The sequence below is a fragment of the Suncus etruscus genome, chromosome 14 (assembly GCF_024139225.1).
Source record: "Suncus etruscus isolate mSunEtr1 chromosome 14, mSunEtr1.pri.cur, whole genome shotgun sequence".
In the NCBI taxonomy this organism is placed as follows: Eukaryota; Metazoa; Chordata; class Mammalia; order Eulipotyphla; family Soricidae; genus Suncus; species Suncus etruscus.
In genome coordinates, this window is record NC_064861.1 from 9,969,762 (window position 1) to 9,993,095 (window position 23,334).

General features: G+C 43.3%; 1 protein-coding gene across 10 annotated transcripts in view; it reads right to left on the reverse strand.

Annotated features, from left to right (window-relative positions):
• Positions 1-377: 377 nt before the first annotated feature.
• Positions 378-23,334, reverse strand: part of CAMK2D (calcium/calmodulin dependent protein kinase II delta) — a 337,798-nt gene continuing 314,841 nt past the window's right edge. For 9 of the 10 annotated variants that reach the window (XM_049786926.1, XM_049786920.1, XM_049786918.1 and 6 more), the window contains 5 exons: positions 13,133-13,208; positions 8,351-8,445; positions 5,892-6,120; positions 3,548-3,642; positions 378-2,443 (listed from right to left, as the gene is read on the reverse strand). In XM_049786926.1, the coding sequence (XP_049642883.1) occupies positions 3,576-3,642; positions 5,892-6,120; positions 8,351-8,445; positions 13,133-13,208 (467 nt within the window). In that variant the 3' untranslated portion in view covers positions 378-2,443; positions 3,548-3,575. The remainder of the gene's footprint in view (positions 2,444-3,547; positions 3,643-5,891; positions 6,121-8,350; positions 8,446-13,132; positions 13,209-23,334) is intronic. The other variant, XM_049786922.1, reaches the window with a different exon arrangement.

Sequence of the window (23,334 nt, forward strand, 5' to 3'; positions counted from 1 at the left end):
TGGGCGGAGTTCAGGGCTTAAGGGATCACTTCTGGAGAGGCTCGGGGAATTGTATGGGAAAGGGGGATTGCACAGCTGTGTGCAAAGCAAGTACTCTACCCAACATACCATCTCTCTGGCCTTCCAAACACAGACTTGGGGGAACACAGAGCAATAACTTCATCTTCATGTCAAATGCGGCCCTTGCATGGGGCCACAGCCACTGGCTGGCACTGGGCATGCAGGACAACCACCTGATAAGAACTCGAGTTGCCTAAAGCAGAATGAGAAACCTCTGCAAGGTCTAGGACTCTTGGGAAGACAAGGGGCCATCATGGAGGAAGCTGAGGACTCTGTCCCAGACAGCATCCGTACGAGCAAGAAAAGAAAGACAGACATGCTGTCAGCAGAAATCACAAATTTATTAACTCTTAAATATATCATTCATTTACCATTATGGCAAGAAATATATACAGTGTCCCATGGTAAACTGCAGTGTTTCCAAATGATAGAAGATAATAAATGTGTCATCCGACAGTGGTAGAGAGAAAAAAGCACAATTCCCTCACGTCTGAGTGCGGAAGGCAAACGGTCTACGGTGGTACTTCAACACCACATGCTAAGTTGAAGGTGTTAAAAAAACAAATCACAAAACCACTCTATACCTAGTTTAAAAAAATACATGTATGCCACATGTAGCCACTTCACAAAAGGGTCATAAAGGGGGAGGAGGCCATTGCTTTTTCACAGATCTCATTGGCAGGTTAACATGGCTCAATACATTGACTGTATATATTTATTTTAAATATAGATTGTTTTAAGTTGTGTAATAATGATCAGAAAAGCTTCAATCCATCTACCATATATCCACTAGCAATATCTAAGGTGAAGGAGTAATCGGCACAGAAAGGGAAATGAGAGAAAAGAGAGTGTGTTTAGTTACTTTGTGGGTTTTCTCCCTTTTCTATTTTTATTTATTTTTTTGCTTTAAAAATAGGCTTCTGAGGACTGCATGACTATTAGAATAACAATGAGGAGACCATGCACTGTACAGCGTTTCAGGGCCGAGGCGATGGAGGAGAGGTGACAAGCATGGAGGAGAGGAAGCTGGGCCATTGCCCACTTCTCTTTCCCTGAAACACAGGGACACCTGCCCTCCATGGAGGTGGCCATGGGGCTCTAACAGCAGCAGGGTAAAGGACTCACACGCCACAAAAAATGGGGTGCACATGCTTGTGAGTGTAAGAAGTTGCTGGGGGGGGCACACTCCTGGAAAGCAGCAGTGGCTAAGGGGGATCAATCCTTCCCCCAAGCAGAAAAAGTGCATTTGCACAAAACCACCTCTTCAGCCTTGGGAAGCCTTCCAGTGGGGTCCCCAGGTCAGTAGGACACACCAAGGGACAGAGGGGCACATGTGATTCTGGTATGCCTTCTAGCATCCCAATTCCTCCCTGTTTGAGCTGCCCTCCATGCTGGTGCCTAAAGCAGAATGAGAAACCTCTGCAGTCTTGGCTGACTTTTGAGGGCCCCTGAAAATGCTTATGAGGGCTAAAGGAGAATCAGCCTTCTCACTTGCCCAAAAGGGCCCAGGCTTATCTGGCTATCAGGTGGGAAACTGCACTTTTCTCACATGCTGTGAGAGGTAAAAAAGAAAGAAATGGAAGAGCCAAAGAAAGCTTAAACTCACAGGAACAGAGAACTGGGGACAGAGTAGGGGAGCAAGAAAACAGCACAGATTTGGGGAAAAATTCAGTTCACTAACTTAACCCAAATCGCAGGAGTGTACCCCAAAGTGATCAAACTCATCGATGGTTGGAATTTTTCCAGTTTACACAGTTAGGCCCCTCCACACGACTCTCATGGTAGCAAGTCAGAAACATTGCAGCTACAGTCCCAAGTGATGTGGTCACGTTTTGTTTGTCTTAACAATTCAATCTTGACAGAGTTGTAAAGCCCTCATCACCTCGTGAAGGCATCTACTTTAACCAGGATCACACAAAGGAACAGAGAAAGATTTGTTGTTGTTATTTTGTTTTGTTTTGGCCTTTTTCTATGTGTGTTAAACAAGCCCAAACAAATAAAATAGTTATAGCTGTTGTTTTCTTTTTTAAAAAATTTACATTTCTCTTACAAACTGTCATTCAGAGGACAATATGTTTTAAAGTCTGTTTGTTAAATCTTGGCATAAACAGAGGAAGGGGTTGAAGAGTTGAGTTGGGATATTGTGGAACTGGTTTTGTTTGTCTGACATCCCCCTAGGATGGCCAAGGACAACAGAACATCCCATGGTAGAGTGTAAACAACGTGGGGGGCACTTGAGGCCGCGAGGAGGTGTCACTAAGCAGCACACAGACCTTCACGGCTTCACGCACTCAGAAACATGCATGAAGAGGATGGGGCAGCCCGGGGTCCCGTCCACTTGTCCGGAGACAGAGAATGTGGAGGTGGCACTGTTGATAATTAGCTGGAAGAAGAAAGTGAGAGGAGGGGGGAAGAGGGAGAAATAAAGTTACTTTAATTTACCAAATACCCTCAGAGCCTTTGTCCAAGATGTGACCCTGACAATCTCCTCACAGCCAAGAGGAGTTGGGAAAAATCAGTGTGTGAGCTCCCAGTCTTCAATACCATAGTGTCAAAGTCAAGTCATTAAACCCAGAAACTGGCCTCCTTGTCCATTGGTCCACACACAGCTAATAAAGCCAAAGACCCCCAGGCTCCTTCAGTCCCATAAGTGGCTCCACATCTGTTAGACATTTTCATCATCATTAGGCATGAATGTTGTCTAGTTGAATAGACTGAAATCCAAGTTCATCTTTAGTTTGGGACATTATTCCAGACTTTGTGGGAAACCAAACCTACATGACAATATAACAAGGAACACAGTTATTTACAAAATTGGGTAAAAGGGAGGATTATTCTTCCTTAACTGGCAGCTTTTCTGCTTTACTCCCCAGAGGGGAGCAGCTAGGCAAGACTTGTGGCACTGAGATGGGAGTGTGTCCAGGGATAAGCCATCAGACCTGATTACTCTCACCAATACAAGTCCCCAGTTGATAAGCATTTACAGTTGCACTTGATTCTCCACCTAGTCCTGTCTACAGTGTCCACAGCCATGTAGTTGGTTTGGACACGGCAAATTAACATATGGAAGACTCTTGCCAAGTGCTTGGAAGCCTGAATCACAATCTCCTGACTGACAGGTGAGACCCAGATCCTGTGCACAGGACCCAAATGAGGTTCAGAAACTAGCTATTGGTCTGCAGAGACCTGGATGCCAATTGTTGTCCTTTGCCATCTGATGTCCAGGAGTCTATGCTGCAGTGGGCAGGGGGAAGACAGAGATGGCCTCTGCTGAATGGATAAGGCTTCCTAGTATTTTATGTCCCCAAGTTGAGGCACACTTGAGAGCTCAGGCAAAAACGCAACACATCTCCAAAGCCACCTTTTTGTGCCCCCTCCCCACTGACTGGGTTGTCAGAAAAAGTGTCCCCCCCATACGAGGAACCCTGTGTGCATCTTTGCAGTTGAGGCCCCAGAGCAGAGCAGCACGGAGCCGGAAGTTACTTACAAGACCCACAGTGAATGGTTTTCAGGCCTTAGATGTTTTGCCACAAAGAGGTGCTTCCTGAGAAGTTTTCTTTCCCATTGGGAATACAGGATGGCCTAGTAAGAAAAGCCCCACTTAAGCCACATGGCAGAGAATGAAGTTTCTCAAGTAGGTGCTATCCCAGCGGCATTTGAAGGCACTGAGAAGGCCTCCTCTCCTAGTACCGCATGCAGACCTTTCCTCAGCTGTGTGGTGCTGTAGCTCTTTATAAAGACACACAAATACACACAGGTGCCTGAGTCATTGACATGATATTTTGATGTCTTTGTAACAATGGCAGTTTTATTTTTTTAGGAGTAGATTTCAACTTCCTCCTTCCTTCCTTCCTTCCTTCCTTCCTTCCTTCCTTCCTTCCTTCCTTCCTTCCTTCCTTCCTTCTTTTAGGAGATTTCAACTTCCTCCTTCCTTCCTTCCTTCCTTCCTTCCTTCCTTCCTTCCTTCCTTCCTTCCTTCCTTCCTTCCTTCCTTCCTTCCTTCCTTCCTTCCTTCCTTCCTTCCTTCCTTCCTTTTTTAAAGGGAGATGTCTGCTATGGCCATTTTTCACAAATCAAACAGTACTGGTGAATCATGAAGGCAACAGAGGAGACCTTGGAAAACCACTGTGGCAGGTTAGTGCATGAGGCCAGAACACCCAACTGTATGGAGCTGAATGGATGTTAGTATGGACTTGATATTCCACCCCATTTCCCCAAGCCCCATCTTTGCCCGTAGTGCCAGGTGATTCAGCAGTGGGTCAGCAGAGCACTGAGTGCAGCTTTCCCTTCATAATGATCTGGGAAGCACTCCCCATTCCCTGTAGTTCTCCCCATATGTGCTCAGCATACCTGGGCCTTCATTGTCCTAGGTCAAGGTTCCATTCGTCATGTCAGACCTTGTCTGACATTTGCTTTTCTCAACCCAGTAGGTGTCTAACAGTTATGGAGTTTACACTGTTGGTCTTCTCTGAAGGGGATTGTGAAGCATATTATATAGTGTCTTACTGGGCATTGGGCTAAGAGGGTTTCTCTCTGGAGGAGAAAAAACAATTCCTTATTGGCTTTGTCCTCTCTGGTACATGTAACCTATGTCAGAGAGACCCAGATATCTAGTAAATGCTTCCCCACATTTTCAGAGGAGGGGGATAGATCCCCAAACTCTGCTTTGGGGGCATGGGGCCATTCCTGACAGTACTCAGCCAACTGGGCTGATAGTTGACTAGCACCCTGTGGTGGTGGTTCCAACTTGGGTGTGGTACATGCCACTCACCATGGCATCTCCTTGGCCTGGTTCATCTCATAAGCAGTTGGAAGAGCAAACCAAAAACCAAAGGAGAGTGGTGGAGTAAGACAGTGAGAGGCCTGAAACTTTCAAAGAACCAGGTGCTGACAGGAGGTCAAATGATGTGTATAATACTCCTTCAATGACCATATGTAAATCAAAGTGTTTAGAAGGGAAAAGGGGAGAGAGGGTGGGGGAAGGAATGGGGAAAAGGGAGGAAAGGAGGGAAGAGAGGAGAGTGAGAGAGAGAGAGACAGAGAGAGAGAGAGAGAGAGAGAGAGAGAGAGAGAGAGAGAGAGAGAGAGAGAGAGAGAGAGAGAAAGAGAGAGATCTGTCTGTCATAGAGGCAGGCAGGGGGTAAGGTCAGGAAACAAACTGGGATACTAGTGGAGGGAAATGTATAGTGGTGAAGGGTGTTGGACATTGTACGATTGAAAATCATGAACAACTTTGTAATTGTGGATCTTATGGTTTACTTAAAAGAGAAAACATGAATCCATGAGCACAGGGGAAAAAATGTTCCTCTTTGTATCTGAATGTGGCCTGCCCGAGATCGATGGCAGGAAGCTTCACACCTGGGCCACTTTAACAGCCCCTTTGGTTGGTTCTCTGAGATCCTCATTTGTTGCCCAGGGACCAGGAAAGTACTCAGGGTTTAACTTTTTCTTTGTTTTGTTTTTGGGCCACATTTTGATGGCATTCAGAGGTTACTTCAGGCTCTGTTCTTAGAAATTACTCCAGGCAGGCTTGGGGGACTCTATGGGATGCTGGGATCAAACTCATACCAGATAAATGCAAGGCAAATGCTCTTCCCAATGTGCTATCACTCTGGCCTCTGGTTCAACATTTTATGCCAATGTGAGACTTGGCATATCGCCCTGTGTGAAATTAACTCCGAGATCCCGTATGATTCTGCCACCCACAGCCCAGTCAGCCTACTCTTCCCAGACCATGTAACAGCACCCTCAGAGGCAGCTGCCCCACCACTGCAGTGGGTCATTGACCCCAGGTCCTACTACTCAGCACCCTCCACCCTGGGAACACTCACTTTATGGGGACTGTGGGCGAGCCTGAGCGGTGAAAATGCACGTTCTGCCACTTGCCGTCGCGGCGGTGCCACACACGGGTCTCCTCCGACTGCATGGTCTTGGGCATCCCACCGCCATCCATGTACTGCGTGAGCCGGATGTAGGCGATGCAGGCAGCGTCTTCACCCACCAAGTGCACGTGGGGGTTCAGGATGATGGTGTGGATGGGTTTATTGCTTTTGGATAAAGCTGAAAAGTGAGCAATACAAGAGAGAGAGAAGCGGAGTGGAGTTTGACTGGAACCCACCAAACCCCACCTGGGCAACAAGTACTTCCACTGGACCCAGCCAGTGGCTGAGGCCCCTGGTCATTTGCACCTGAGAGGGGCTGAGCCCTGGGCAGAGAATAAAGGTGGGAAGAGCAGGAACAGACGGAACCTGTTTCAATGGTTGGAAACTCAGAGCAGGAGGCGGGAGAGAGATTTATTTCCAAAAGGAAGTGGTGAGAAGCAGAGAAGACGAAGCTCTGGCGCAGGTGTGGGCAGCACTTCCTGTTGGCACGATCTAATGGACTTGGTGGCTGGTACTGTTAAAGTGGGGAAAATGTATGCAGTATGGAGCCCGAGGATCTTGCGTTATGTCTAAAAGCAGCTGCTTCTGGCCTGATTTGTTTCCAAGACTATTGCTGTGACACTCTGTGCTCCAGTCTTTACAGGGCAGTGTGTCGTGTCAGGTATCAGCCCAAACGTGGGGGCTCAGCGACTGGTCCTGACCCCAGAAATTGTAAAATCCAATGCAGAGTCGACAGGTTGCTGGGGAGACTAAAAGGCACACAAACAGGTTGTACAGGTTGTACTGTTCAACCTGTCATCCAAAAATGCTTTTATTTGTGGGGGGGGGGGGGTTAAGAGGGAGCCGGTTTGAATGATGTTTCACTACAGTTACATAAACATGAATTGCCTAAGGGCCAGAGTGATAGCACAGAGTGTAAGTCATTTGCCTTGCACACTGCCAACCCAGGTTTGATTCCTGGCATCCCACAGGGTCCCTGAAGCCTGCCAGGAGTAATTCCTGAGTTCAGAGCCAGGAGTAACCACTGAGTACCACCAGATGTGGCTAAAAACAACAACCACTACCAAACACCAAAAAAACTCAATCACCCATTACTGAGAATATCTGTGTAACTAGAAGGGAACAATGTAGATAAGAAATAAAAATTTAGAATGTGTCTGTCTAGTTCTTTCACCTTGGAGTCAGATGACAGGAGAAGGAGGGAGAATCTTGAACTCCATAACATAGACCACATCATTCTCTTTGTTTGCTTGTGCATAAAATAAAATGTAACTCATTGAACCTTAACTTAAAAATCCATACTAGCCAAGAAAGGCATTCCTGTGAATGCTTATTATGGCCACAAGCGAGCTTGATATCCTCCTTTCTGAGGTTGTGCTCATTTTTCAGGATCATGCCATGAGAAGCTAATTCACTCCCTCTGTACGGGGCAGAAGCAATGTAGTACCCAGTACCTTAGGGCTAAGGAAAGGGATGGGTGAGATTTATGGTTTCTGCATTTCTAGAGGCTCTAAAGGATTACTGGGAGTTTCTTTAATTTCTTTCTCAACACTGTCTGTTACTTCATTTAACTTGAAATTCCACATATCTCTGGATCTTCATTTACACTCTGCACTGAATATACTTGGAAGCATCTATCTCCTCACCTATCCTGGCATGTCGGAGTTCTCTCACTTGGGCCCCTCTAAACTATGTTTTACTAATGAAAGTTGAAATGACACATACTGTGATAACTCATTTTGTAGCTTTTTTCCTCATTTTTGTTTTATTTTTTGGCCACACCAGGTAATGCTCAGGGGTTACTTCTAGTTATGTGCTCAGAAATTGTTCCTGACTTGGGGGACCATATGGGATGCCAGGATCAAACCAAAGTCCTTTCTGGGTCAGCCATGTGCAAGGCAAATGACCTACCACTGTGTATCGTTCTGGCCCTTCATTTTGTAGCTTTAACTATGCACTTTTTGGGGACTTCTTGGGGTGTATTCAATCAATCAACATTATTTGGGGAGGGGCAGGAAGTTGGGCAACATGTGGCCATGCTGAGTGGATGTTTCTAGCTCTGTTTTCAGGAGCAACTTCAGATATAATAGGAGAAACATATATAGTGCTGGGGATCAATCCAAGGTGGGGCAGAATGCAAGAAAAGTGCCTTAATCTCTGTACTATCTCTCTAGCCCTCCATATTACTTTTTAAGTGAGTCAAACGTTTTTCAAAAGACATCAGAACTTCAAGGTTTATTTCACATATATTTGAAGTATTTTAAATGCCAAATAATGTGCATAATGTAAGACCTGATTAATTTTCATTGCAAGTCTCAATGCAAAAGTGAGTCTAATAACCTGCAAACTGAGGTGGCATCTGAAAAGAAGTTGGAAAAGGTGTATTATTGGATTAAGAATAAACATACCATTTTCAAAGTAGAATCGATGAAAGTCCATCCCTTCCACCAAATTCCCCAGAGCTTCAGGTTCAAATGCAGTCAGACCTGGGTCACAGATTTTTCTGTAGGGAGAAACAAAATAAGCAATGAGTGAGCATGTTTTCCCTCACACTAAAAACTCTAATGAACAGACTGAAAAGGCAGAAACACAGCAAGGGGCAAGGTCCTGGCATGGCCAGTATCATTTGGGCTACCTGGGGTCTCCCTTTAATCCTTATACTGTTAGATGTCCAAGTTCTAAAAAAATTCCAACTTTTTGCCAGGCTTCTCTGAGTTTTTTTACACTTAAGTTTACTATTATTATTTTGGTTTTGTTTTGGGGCCACTCCCAGTGGTGCTTAAGGGTTTCTCCTGGCTCTGAAATCAAGAATCACTCCTGGAAGGCTCTGAGGACCATATGGAATGCTGAGAATTAAACCTGGGTAGGCTCTATGTAAGGCAAATGCTCTCCCCACTGTACTATCATTCTGGCCCCACTTATTATTTGTAAATGTTCTCTAATTTCAAGACAACAAATACTCTACAACTGTCTATGGTTCTAGAACAGGGTCCTCCAACTATAATCCATGGACCACATGCAGCCTGTTGAGGACAATTTTCCGGCCCATTGGGTGTTTTTATCACCATTGCCTGTCGTGCTTAGCAGTCAACTCATTCCAGCCCTGCAGTGTGCATGAGAAAAGATAAAATATTAAAACTGAAAAATACAGTGGCAACTCAGCAAAATACTTTTGTGAAGCAGAAGTAACCAAATATTTCATCACTGTTGAACATTTTTCTTTTTTTTTTTTGGTTTTTGGGCCACACCCGGTAACGCTCAGGGGTTACTCCTGGCTATGTGCTCAGAAGTTGCTCCTGGCTTGGGGGACCATATGGGACACCGGGGGATCGAACCTCGGTCCGTCCAAGGCTAGTGCAGGCAAGGCAGGCACCTTACCTTTAGCGCCACCGCCCAGCCCCGTACATTTTTCAAGTTGCGCCAAGCCACTAGTGTACACTGGCAGACCATTTGTGGAGAATTTATTAAAGAATGCCTTCTTTCTATTACCAAAGAGATGTGTCCAAAGAAGGCCAAGTTATTTAGTACAGTGAATCTTCCAGGATCTACAGTTATACAAAGAATTGAAGAAATGGGAGACAATTCACATTAGCATTTGCAAAACTGCAAAAAACTTTGCTATTTTTTTGTTGGCACTCAATGAAAGCAATGGTGTTCATAATTCTGCATAACTTCTAATTTTTATTCGTGGGACAAATGACTATATAGAAGTCAACAAAGGGCTTGCTGCACTGCAAAGCATCAAGGAGCAATTACAGCAGAGGATATCTAAGAAAAAGTTTGCCAAACTATGAATGGTTTGGAGCTGGACTGGTCTAAACTAGCCAGCATGACAAATGATGGGGCATCTAGAATGGTGGGATCTAAGAAAGGAGTAATTGCTCGCATTAACCAAGAGAAGGACAAGCATAACTATTCTCATCCAGTAGCCATACACTGCCTCATCCACCAACAAGCACTGTGTAGTAAATCACTGAAGTGGGACTTTGTTATGAAAAGTGTTGTATCTTGTGTTAACTTCATTAGAACTAATGCACTAAACCACAGACAATTTCAGAAATTTCTGTCTGAGCTAAATATTGCCTATGAAGATGTTCTGTGCCACAGAGAAGTGCACTGGCTGAGTGGAGAGTTTTGAAACATTTCTATGACTTACTTTCACAGTTCACAGCTTTTCTACTTTCAAAAAAAAAAAAAAAGTACAGGGGTCATGATGCAGGATGGAAATAGCACCTCATCTTTCTGACAGAGGTAACAGAGCTACTCAATAGTTTCAATGTGCAACTTTAAGGAAGGGAAAGCTCATCTGTGATATGCAATCACATGTAAAAGCATTTGAAGTAAAATTAGGCCTCTTCATCAAATGAGTGGAGGAGGAAAATTTCTGCCATGTCAGCATAACTCAAAATCTGTTAGTGGAAAACCAGATTATATTCCCAAACAAAACATGTGTGGATTCACTGGAAAATTCGCAAAAGGAATTCTAATTTAGATTTAAAGAGCTTCATCTCTGTGAACAGGATATACAGCTTTTCCATAATCCATTTTCTTTTGACATTGAAAGTGTAGACATGATTTACCAAATGGTACTGACTGAACTGCAGAATTGTGACTCTCTGAAAGATGCATCCAAGTCAAGCAGCCTTCCTAACTTCTATGCATCTCTCCCCCACTGAAACATATCCTAATCTCAGGAACCATGCACTCACAATGGCAACCATCGTTGGCAGCACTTATGTCTATGAACAGACATTTTCCAGCATTTATGTCTGTGGACAGACTTTTTCCAGAATAAAACATCTGAAATTTCCAACCAGATCTAGACTAACTGATGTACACTTGCATCACTATGACTAGCAGTGACAAATATGGAACTGGAAATTGACCATCTCATTAGACAAAAGCAGGCCATAGTTTGTGTTAAAATAGTGGTAAGTTTGTTGATTTAATTTTACATGTTCTTCATTTTAAATATTATATTGTTCCCCTTTTGTTTTTACTTCAAAATAAGATATGTGCAGTGTGCATAGGAATTTTTTATAGTATGTTTTAAACTATAGTCTTACCCTCTAATGGGCCACAGGGCAGTGAACTGGCCCCGTTTTAAATGTTTGAGAACCCCTGTTCTAGAACCTTCTGGAATAATTTGGCCCTCTCCTTGCATGCCCTACCTCTGTGTTGTGATGGACTGGAAGACAGGGTGCATGTCTTGCATTTTCTGAGGATTCTCTCTGAGCTTGTGCTGAAAAGCTTACTTAGCTGGAAACTTCTAAGAGGCTCAAACACCCTCACTCTTTTTTTTAAATCCTAAAAATATGATTCAACAAAGAGCCATGCAGTGGTTTCTTGGAAGAAATTTGGTTCAAGTAAGAATCATATAATGGGCCAGGAGATGGTGTCAAGGGCTGGAGGGAATCTACTTAGCACCTGAGAATCCCAGGTTCACTCCACAGAACCACATGTTTTCCCCAACACTTCTGGGTGTGCTTCCTCCCCGAAAGAGAATTAATCAAATGCTGACTTTTTCTTTGAAAGAACAATGATAACACAACAATTAATGTTGGGATTGAAACCAAACACCAAGTGTTTGAAAAGCATTAGGTCCACATACAGCGCAGAGGGCATAAGGGGGAGAGGAGGGAGGCCTGGGTATGCAGGGCTGAGGCAAAAGGCACAAGCACATGAAAGGCATGTTAAAGGACTTGCTGTACAAAGTGTGACTCAAAGAACTTAGTGAGACTTAAAAAAACTAGATAAAAGGAGCATAAGTAGAAAGATCTGGACTCATTTGGTGAATGTTATGCAGGCAATATTGTGCATGCAGTTCCAACTTATTTCACCAATTTCTTTTGGTGGAAGGAAAGCATCTTCATGGTCCAACAGAATGACATTTGAAACACCAAGTCTCCACAATTTTTCCAGGTACTGAGATTTAACATTTATTCTCACTGGGGCCAGAGCGGTGGCTGCCAGTGGTAAGGCGTCTGCCTTGTGCGCACTAGCCTAGGACAGGCCGTGGTTTGATCCCCCGGCATCCCATATGGTCCTCCAAACCAGGAGTGATTTCTGAGTGCATAGCCAGGAGTAACCCTTGTGCATTTCTGGGTGTGGCCAAAAAAACAAAAAAAAAATTATTCTCATTTTGGGGACCATTCTGAACAAGGCTCGGACTCCCAGTTTTGTGCTCAGGGCCCAGGTGGTGCTAGGGAATACACACAGGCTTCCCATATGCCACCTGTATGTTCAGCCCATCAAGACTTCTCTTGGGCTAAGGAACTGGGATCTTAAAAGATACTTGGTGAAGCCTTAAAGATGGAGTATTTACATGCTGCCTTGTTCTTCCTGTAGGCTGGTGCTTTCAGGTTCAAAATCAGATATTCACAGACTCTTTATAAGGAGCGACCTGGGAAGATCTGTGTTCCCATGGCTACAGCCATCTCTTTGGGCAGGGTGTAAGTTCTCTGGAAATAGGACTTTGGTTTGTCAGCCTTGGTGAATCAGGACTTTCTCCTTTAATAAAACCACCCTGCATACAGTTCACAGAATTGTGCTGGCTTGGTGCTTGTGGGGGATCATGTGGTTCCAGAGATCCAACAAAGGCTGGCCATATACAAGCGGCCACCTTAATCACTACTATTTTCCTAGCCCACTACTTCTGCTTTCAAGCATAGATCGATCTTCCCCACCAAAGGTCACGTCCTTTGCATTTACATCTTTCACTCTGGACAAATTCAGTTTATGATAACAGGCTTTACACTATGACTCGATTTGAGTGCTTTATTTGGGATGGAAATAATTTGCTTTATATTGACTATGACTCAGCAGCTTCTAGATATGAAGCTTTAGAACCCTTTCTTGGACTTTTCCTGAGACAAATTTAAGAGGGATGAAGACAAGCTTTCTGTCCCAGCTGTTCTGCATAGCCATGCTGAAGAACATTCTTGACCCAGAATTCTTTCTCTGTGTTTTCCTTTCCTTGACCAAAGTGTTGGGGGATCTTGTCTCCCCACTCCTGTGTGCTTCCACAAAACCACTGACTATCCTACTTTTCCACTGTGACTTCTGCAGCATATTAACTTTCCCCATGGGACAGGTGATCATCATTTAGGCCCTAGAAGAAAACTACTGTGGACAGATCCCACTCAGGGCATGAAAGCACAGGCCAGCAAGTGTGAGGTGCAACTACTCACGTGTATGCCTCAAAGTCCCCGTTGTTGATGGCTTCGATTAGCTGCTCAGTGACTTTGATAATCTCTTGTTTTCGTGCTAAGAGCAAAGACACAGAGTTAGAGGAGAAGACAAGTCATGTAAAATGCCATTTTGGGAGTCTCATTGCTCCCTTAAAATAGGGCACAGGATTCTCCAAAGGTGGAGCTTTCCTGGGCTGCCCTTCCTGAGCATAAAAGTCCAAGTGGCAAGAAGCTGAGAAGTTGGGGTTATTGAATTGCACAGGAAAATATCTGAGTGTTTCCAGAAAATAATATGCCAGATGAGATACCTGGTTGCCAAAAGGAATGGGGGCTGGGAGTCCATAGTGAGCAGTTTCAGTTTCTGGACCAAGCCAGGTTTGGGGACTGTGGAACAGTGCCTACTGGGGTTGGTCATTGCTTCACTCAACTGTGGTTCCCAATGCATAAATGCTTGTGGGTTTTTTTTTTATCTCAATTAATTGAGAATGTAAGATGAAGGGTGCCTCATCAGGGAGGTAGAACTGGATCTTGGGAATGTCAGCTCCATCCCTGGTCAAGAGGACAGGCCCTTCCTGACCTGTGAGGAGTGAACAGTGAAGGGACTAGGACTGCCAAGTCTGATGCCAGCTCACACACGCTGGCCACCTACTCTACCTCTGAGACAAAGTCCTACACCTGAATCCACAGATTAACAAGGCCTAGATGGATTCTGCTTGTTAGAAAATAGGAGTAGTGTAGAAGGTCAAGACTAAATTTTTATTTATCAATGTTTTATTAATTGCATTTGTGCCCATGTAACAATTGTATGAACACAAATATTCTGATACGCCAAGTTCCTGTGCCCACGACCATCTGCCCTGTCCTTGTCTTCCTTTCCCACTCCCCAAATGAGAGTTTTCTAATCTGTTATTGCCTTTGTCAACATGATTGAGATTGTGAACATTTTTCCCTTTTAAACATCATTTTTATGAGTGCATGTGTGCACTGAGACAGTCTGACTTTCTGTCACTGTTTGCATTCTTCTACTGTCCAATCAGCTGCAGAAGACAGGACAATGCTCACACTGCCACTGGGAAGGTCTTTGAGCTCTTGACCGTCCTAGTTGTAGGGCAAAGTGGTGATTTAGCATAGCAAATTCTGGAGTCTGGTTTTTATTCTTGGTGAACAGCAGCCACTTATCTTTCAAAAGTATCTCATTTCTATTAAGATATTTTAACCATAAATGTAAATGTTTGCCACCATTTTCACACCCTAGGTTATTCAATGATGCCTTTCCTTATTGAGAGTGTTTGCCAATCTCATTTCACCTCACCAATATTGTGAGACTTATTATTAAGTACAGCGTGTCCATCAAATGGTTGCTGAGGATGTCAAGGTTGTTACTATTTCAGAAGAGACAAGAGGTGAGACCAGGTTCTACATGAGTTTTCCTTTCTATTTTTAACAATATTGGGGTTCTTCGCTTCTGGCTTACATTTCAAGATTCCTGAGCTCTTGTTCTTTTGGTTGATGATAACCACTGATACATCTAACAGGGAACATTGATGCTTGGGACACTCTGAATGTCACTGAGTTAGGCAGTAAGCATTGCATTTCCCTGGGCCTCCACGGAACAAACAGTGGACAGAGATGGGTGGCAGTTGACATAAATTCCAGAATCCAGAGGCCACAGTGGGGAAAGATGCTCAGAACAGGAGCCCCTCATTACAGCCACCCCTGCAAACACATTCTCTTTCCAAAGTCAAAACACGCTCCTTTAAGAAGGTTAAGGTGTGGTGCCAGAACGAGAGCACAGTGGGCTCTTGCCTTGCACATAGCCAAACCGCACCATTAATATGGCCCCTTGACCCTGCCCAGACTTATTTTTGAGTGCAGAGTCAGAAGTCACCCTTGAGCATTGCTGGGTGTGGCCTCCCAAAACAAACAAAAAGAGTATTAGGATATTGTGAAACTCATAGAAAACCCCACAGTTGAGAAAACAGTGTCTGTCTTAGTTTAGTTTTGTTTTTATACTATGACAGCACCAGCTTAGCCTTTGGTAGAAGAGATTAAGTAGGCTAAGATTCAGTTGTCTGTGCTTGAGAGGATCTGTTCCATCTCTGGAGTCGCTACGGTCTGTGTATCCACCATCACTCTGTACAGGATGAGAAATGGCCTTGTATGTGGCCACCTCCTGCCATGTCCTGGGGCTGCCATGACACAGTTCATTCTGAGTCCTGTTCCACTTCATCAAAGCAAGGCAAACTACTATCACCTGTGTTCTCAGCTGAGCAAAGGGGAAGGAGCCAGATACACAACTCCTAGGAACCAAAGGACAGGAGTGTGTCGGGCAGCTTATGGGAAGCAGAAGGCATGGAGGAGTCACTTGTGTATCCTAGGAGGCCTAGGCTTGAGCTACGGATACAGTGATCAGAAGAAGAGAGAGGGTTAGGAGAGTTTAGATAAGGCTGCAGGGAGAATCATGGCTGAGCTAGGGCCTTCCCACACCTGACACGCCAGCCCTGGCTCCCCCATGAGTCGTGTGTGTGTGTGTGTGTGTGTGTGATATGTGTCATGTGAAATAAGGCCGAGAGTCGTGTGTGTGTGTGTGTGTGTGTGTGTGTGTGTGTGTGTGTGTGTGTGTGTGAGAGTGATATGTGTCATGTGAAATAAGGCCGAGGGCACCGTCTCACCACCTAGTCCTTGAATCATGACATTGAGAACCCTTTGGCTCTGACTATAGGATCTGGAAGCTCAAGCCAGGGGCCACAGCTCCCTTGGCATTTCTGGGGACTCCTGGGGCAAGGCAGGAGTGTAGGAGTGGGGGGGTGTTACAGTTCTGGGTTCAATTACTACCTATTCAGTCATGCAAGAGAGTTGGAATGGTTCCTGCTCAAATCCCTTTTTCTTTGTCTCTCTCCCCTTCCTTCTTTTTCTTTTCCTTCCTTCCTTCCTTCCTTCCTTCCTTCCTTCCTTCCTTCCTTCCTTCCTTCCTTCCTTCCTTCCTTCCTTCCTTCCTTCCTTCCTTTCTTCTCTCTCTCTCTCTCTCTCTCTCTCTCTCTCCTTCCTTCCTTCCTTCCCTCCCTCCCTCCTTTCCTTCCTTCCTCCCAAATATATCTGAGAGGGTGAGCTAACAGTGCAAGATGCCAGCAGTAAGGAAAACAGACTGAGTGTGAATTGTGTAAGGAAACAAATGAGGTTCTTATGAACCCCCACATAGTGCATTGAGAGTCATCCATGCCAGTTGTGAGGGTCACAGCCCTGTCCCACACCCCACCTTCCTAAGGCACATCAATGTGCTGTGCTCTTGGAGACCAGAAAACCATCTCTGGTTCCTTCCTATAATCTCTCATGTCCTGTTGGCTTTGCTTTTGAGTCACGTGTGTATGTGTGTGAAGGGTGACTCCCAGTGGCCTGGGGGAACAGGGCCATATCCTGGGGTGCTTGACCTGGAAGCATGGGCCTTTGAGCGCCAGGGTTTGAACTCAAGACCTTGTACCTACAAAGCACGGGGTCTACTCCCTTTAGTTCTTTCTGGAGTTCCAATTTTGCCTTTTAGAAGCCTTTCATTCATCAGCGTGTTTCCTGACATTCTATGAATGGGGCTCTGATTATTTTGCTCGGAAGATACAGAGATCTTGAAACGTTTTGTAGTATAGACTTGGCCCCCATGATCCTACTCACTCAAGGGTGCTTTTTTCCTTCCCTCCTTCAGCCCCAGCCTTCCTGTAACACAGCTCCCCTTGCAGCAAGCTGTCATGCCTAACTGGAAAAATAAAAAACAAAACAAATCAAAACATGGGGCTGGAGTGGTGGTGCTAGAGGTAAGGCAGCAGCCTTGCAAGTGCTAGCCTAGGACAGACTGTGGTTCGATCCCCCAGTGTCCCATATGGTCCCACAAGCCAGGAGCAATTTCTGAGCACATATACAGGAGTAACCCCTGAGCATCACCGGGTATGGCCCCAAAAACCAAAACAAACCAAAACAAAAAAACCATATCCCGCCATTGCTGCAGTTTTAGGCCTTCAAAAATCCCAAAAGTGTCTCTACTGACCCTCCTCTTTAGACAGGTCCTGGAATAATCAGTTTGTTGAGGGGAAATTCACTAGACATGAAAGCACAATTCAAGAGTCTCACTTGCTTGCCCTAGAACTTGGAGTAGAAAAGAAGTTGAATTTCCCCTATGCAAACTGGCCATAGTATATTGCAGTGTGGCAGAGAGTAAAGCTGATAGAACTGATCAACACTGATTGACTCGACAAAGCCTCTGCTGAGCACTTTTGATGGGAATATTTCTGGTGGGTGAACATGAGTATAGCAGTTCTGCTCATGACTGTAGATATTTAATTCTATTGAATCCATGTCTCCCTCTCAGAGGTGTTTAGCTGTTGACATCTGGGACTTGGTCTGTGGCACCTGTCTGGGGCCCAATTCCCTGTTGGGAGATTGTTTCCTTCCTGCCCATGGTGCCCACTTGAGCAATTTAAGATCATACATTTCAACCAGCTCTTGAGATGCCTTTGAATTCCCTTGGTTAAGGTGACTGATAGCTTTCTTACTCACCAGGACAGTGATGAAATTGGGTGTCCACTGTTTTTTTTTTTTATTTCCATGATTTCAACTTGCCTCACAAAAAAAATGACCCTCGAGATGTGTGATTACCCAAGACAAGTACACAAATTAGGAACATTTCAGGCTCTTGTAATTTTACAGAACAAGGTGCCTGTCAACATAGTTATGCTCAGGGTTTCTTCTGTAATTAAATAGCTAATTTATCAGTGATTTTATCTCACTGGTTTGATGTCCTGATATTTCGGGGATTCAAAGAAAACCCATGATAGATTCTAGAAATGACAGGTTTAATAATGTTTCATTAAAATCCAAGACCAAGAAATGACCAAATTCAAGAATTCTGATAAAAATTAACTTACCCTTTAATTAATAGATTGATACTCAAGATAAATCAGTCATATGGTCTTTATTTTTGTTGAAAACTAACTGCTCTTAATTTTACAACATAAACTAATAACCAAGGAAGAATGTTTAATGATTAACAAAGTTTAAGAACAGAAATCACTAGATTTGTTTTATTTGTATTTGTTATTTTTTGCTTTTATTTATCATGTGTGAAAATAAATTTATGTTTTTCCCACTGTTTTATGGAGGGGGAAATACTGTGTCTCAGGGATCATCCCTGGCAGAGATCAGGGGACCATATAGGATATCAGGGAATGAACCTGGGTTGGCTGCCTGCAAGGCAAGTGCTTTCATTACTGGCTGTACTATCTCTGTTCCTTAAATTTAGGGTTTTTTTTTTTTAAGTTTGTAAGGCTATAATTACATTATATGATATGGCTATGTCATTTCTAAAATTACTCTATGACTGAGAAAAATTGTTCTTTTTTTTTTTTTTTGGTTTTTGGGCCACACCCGGCGGTGCTCAGGGGTTACTCCTGGCTATCTGCTAAGAAATAGCTCCTGGCAGGCACAGGGGGACCATATGGGACACCGGGATTCAAACCAACCACCTTAGGTTGCAAGGCAAACGCCACTGTGCTATCTCTCCGGCTCCGAAAAAATTGTTCTTAAAAACTAAGGAATGTTGGGCTGGAGAGATAGCATGGAGGTAAGGCTTTTGCCTTGCATGCAGAAGGACGATGATTCAAGTCCCAGCATCCCATAAGATCCCCTGAGTCTGCCAGGAGCGATTTCTGAACATAGAGCCAGGAATAACCCCTGGTGCTGCTGGGTGTGACCCAAAGAAAACCAAAAAACAAAACAAAACAAAAAAACAACAACTAAGGAATGTGGAGGCCAGAGTAGTACAATGGGTAGGGAGCTTACTCTGCATGTAGCCAACCAGACAGGTTCAATCCCTAGAACCCCATATGGCCCCAATGCCAGTAGTAATTCCTGAGTGCAAAGCCAGGAGTAAGCCCTAAGTAAGCCCTGAGTACTGCTGGATGTGGTCTCAAAACCAAGGGGGAAAAGGGAATTTGAAAAGCATCTAAGGATGTTCATGAAAATGGCTTGAGAAAGTTCCATCATAAGGAAGCCATAATAAATGTTCATTTACTGACAGGAAGGATGAAGGATGCTGAAGATGGGTCCCAGGCCCTGCTCACCTGTAGAAGCTGAGAATGGGTCAACTGGAATTTAGAGAGATGTTTCCTGAATCAGATGGGAATGGTACAACTTCAGTTAGGTGTAGGCATGTGACACAGAGAGAAGCCCTTAAGCCTTCAAAGATTTGTATCTGCTCTTTGAAGACTAAAATTGTTGTCTGGCATGAAGCACTTACCAAAGAGATTCCCCTTGCATTGCAGAGCTAAGGCGAGAGCAAAGTTAATTGCTCAAAGAAAACAAATGAAGGCCTAGAACAGGGTCAGTGGGTGCAGACTTTTAAATTTTAGACATTCAAAAGCTTTTTACTATCTTCCCTCACTACTTTTCCATCATGTAGGCTATCCAGCTTTCCCTTGAAATCTGAGCCTAGTAGAATGCTGCTAATCACTTTTATGTACTATTGGTCATGTGCTGTGCATGACTCTGTTCAAAAAGCAAGTTGTTGGGGGTGATGCTATGTTCTTTGATAGGATCCAGAAGTACAGCCAAGTGAGATGGTTGTAGTCCTGTGTAGTCCAAGAATACTTTATTTTTGCTAGTGTTAGTGATGAGGGTGGAACCAGGACCTCACATACTTGTGGGGCAAGTGCTCCATTGCTTAGCTCTATCTCCAGCTTTTAATTTTGATGGTTTCCATAATTTCAACTTGCAATTAGTTGCTCTTAAATAATATTCTTTGGTAAAAAGCAGAGTAAAGTAAAAAAATGGAACTTTATCAATGTTTGGAGAACTTGACTGATAATTACATTTCTAATTATTTAAACTGATAAACTGGCACATGCATTCTTGGGCCAAGATGTTGGAAGAGTATGTCCTCTTGGCACAAAAATATCTCAAAACTCAACAAAAACAAACTCTCCAGTTTTGCAGAAAGAAGTAAGAAATCTAGGTTCAGCAGCCAAAAATTTAAGGGTAATGTCCTTGGGTTTGCTTTCTGAGGAGATGTGAGTGCAGGGAAATATATAGCTGCCTCTTTAGGACTTCTGAGCCTTTCCTTTTGCTGTGTGGGCTCACACTAGCTCATTGCTCTGTTTCACATTCACCTGTGTGTCTTGGTGGGGGCTGAGGCTGAGCAGTTTTCTCCCCTGCCAGGGTGAAGGGACTTTAGCTCTCTAAGTGTCACTGCATGTTTTGGTCAGTGCTAAATGCTCTAAGAGGGTCACTGCATCTTTTGGTCAATGTTAATTGCTTCTTCTCCTATGGGTTCTGAATCACTGCACACAGTAGCGACCTCTTGGTGGTGGGCTCTTACATTTCCTAGTCATTTTATTTTTAGCAGTTACAGAAATAGTACTTAGGGCCAGTTCGATAGGAAAGTAGGTAAGGTGCTTGCTTTCCACTCTGTTTGACTACTGATACAGCATATGGTCTCCCAAACCCCATCAGGAATGATCTTTGAGCAAAGAATTAGGAAAAAGCTCTGAACACAGTAGATGTGACTCCAAAGCCCAAAAATCCCAGTAGCTTTCATGCCAAAGTCTATTATTTCCCAGCAGTCTCCGGGGTCAGTTGTGTGTAAGGCAGATATACTGTCTCCTTAGTCCTCACTCATATATTGTTTAAAGGTACTAGAGCATCCCTAGACATTGGGAACCAGTAATCAATAGTTATTAGGGAATTCATGACCAAAGATTTTCTAGAATTAGGAATGCAGTACAGTAGTCATTCCCTATTTGGAGTTTTGCTCTTAAGTCTGGTACCCAGGATAAGCCTTGATCAGAAAATACAATATGGTAGTTTGAGATACCACATTCACAGATTATAATGTGCTGTTATCTACAGTCACCATAATATCTTATCATGCCTTTTGCACAGCTTGTTTATATAGAAAGAGCACGTTACATCGAATGTGGGACTAGGCAAGATTTTCCTCATGAACTGGGAATTCTAGAATATATCCCTGCAGGTAAGGGGGAGCTTACCTGTTTGTCTCTGATTTGCAAAACTAGGGGGAAATGATAGGCTTTCTTGACAAGGCAGCTGGGTCTGCAATGTCACAGGAAAGGATGAAACAAAGGCCAGGTGATGTGTGTAGGTGGATGCACTACTTTGATGATAATTTTAGGCTTTGGAGTCTCAGTTCACTGGATGAAAGGGCTTAGCAGAAGACAGTGTACATTAGTGGGTGATGGTTTGTCACAATCTGCATGAGTTAGACTTATAAGGCAACAATTTGATTATCCCTCCCATTTTCACCATAACCACATGCATTACTCATGTTAATATGAGAATAAGAAGAATCTTCCATAAAATATGCTGGAGAGAAGATGAAGATTTTGACAGAGAACAGAGAAGGGAACCACAGAGGAGCCTATAAAAGTTAGCTCTCATCCTCATGGATGGATTACACAGCACGCTCCAAATGAGGTCTAATTTAAATAATTTCCATGAGACCATCTCCTAAAGAGACCACATGGATCCCAACACATATCTATGCTTCTATGCTTGATCCAAATTTTGTTGGGTTTATTTTTCTTAACAAGTCATGATTTTTCATATTGATTAGTTCATATCTTTAAAGAGCGAGAGTTCATTGCAACTCCAATGTTTACTTTTGCACAGGAGCAAATACGCTCTCAAGAGTCTTCTTGAGACTACTTCTAGGCCCAAATCTAATGAGAGTTGTCTCTGAGGTCTGGCCTATTCTGTCTTTAAGGCCAAGTCACCTATTGACTACTACATTTTTTCTTCTATTGTTATTGCTGCTGCTGCTGCTGCTGCTGCTGCTACTACTACTACTACTACTACTACTACTACTACTACTACTACTACTACTGCTACTACTAATGTTGCTGTTGCTATTGTTGCTTGCTGTTGCTATAGCTGCTGCTGCTACTACTATTGCATTTCTCTACTGTTGAGAAATTCTCCCATTTGGTGTGCTTTGTCTAATGTAAGTAGAACTGTGGGTGAAGTAGACTAGGAAAAAATTGCATCTACTCTGTACTCAAAGTAGATGCCACCCCACAGTGGAAAAACCTTAGTTAAATGATATACAAAGGACATTTTGGAGAATTTTGTTTTGAATTTTAAAAATATGTCACCAATGGATCTTTGTGTTTTCAATTTCCCCACAAGTTTCTCCTCCACATTTGCCTTCTGTATTCTGGTAGGCCAGTGTTTGTTAGATTTCCAATGTGGTGAGGCTCCTGAGAAACAAGAGATTCTGCAGTGAGTGACTTCAGCAATAAAAATGTCTCATAGTGAATCTATTTAGTGTACTCTTGAGAAAACAGTGCACTGAGTTATCATAATCTTGAAGAGTGGCATTCATTTTATGTTACTTGAAATATTCTTCTTGAGAGTATTTAAGTAACTTTGCAAAGACAATTTTTTTTAATTGTAAGGTCTATAGCTCAATTTTGTAGACAAAAATCAATCCAAACTTTTATAGTCAAAAGGGAGACAGGTTTCAAAAATAAGGGGGGATAAAAGGATCTAAAATTTTGGGAAAATTGAGTCATGACTTGAAATTTGTTATGTATAATTTAAAACAAAATACATCTATGTACTCAGAATCTTAAGAGTGCCAAGAAAAATTAAATTTGGAAACCTTATTATTTATTAACTTATCAAGTGCAATCAAAAGCTTTTACAATATGCAATTTTAAAACACAGAGCTCCATCTTCAAAGACCTGGGAAGCTTCCATGGATGATTAGATCCAGATCGACTAGAATCTATAAGTGTCTTAACACTGACATTTTTCTAAAAGAAATGTCTTAAAATAGAAAATGATGGGTCTGAGAGATGGTTCCATGGACTGGAGCACATGCCACAATAAATCAGAGGACTTTTGAGGCTTTATACATTTTTGATAGCATATTGATGTGCTTTCTTCCTACCGTTTCTGCGAAAAAATGGCCAGAATAGGTTTTACTCAATAGTTACTCAGAGGTCATCATTTCTACACTCTTGGCCTTGGTTTATTATTGTTAACATTGAGTGCTAAGAAGTTGTCATGGAGAATAAAACAGTTAACTATCAAGGTGACTATTTTTGATATACAAAAAGATCAGTTTACAGAATAGTTGTATTAAGTAGGTGCTAAAGGCTGGAAATTCAGCCTTTGACTCTGAGGTACCAAAGACACAAGCT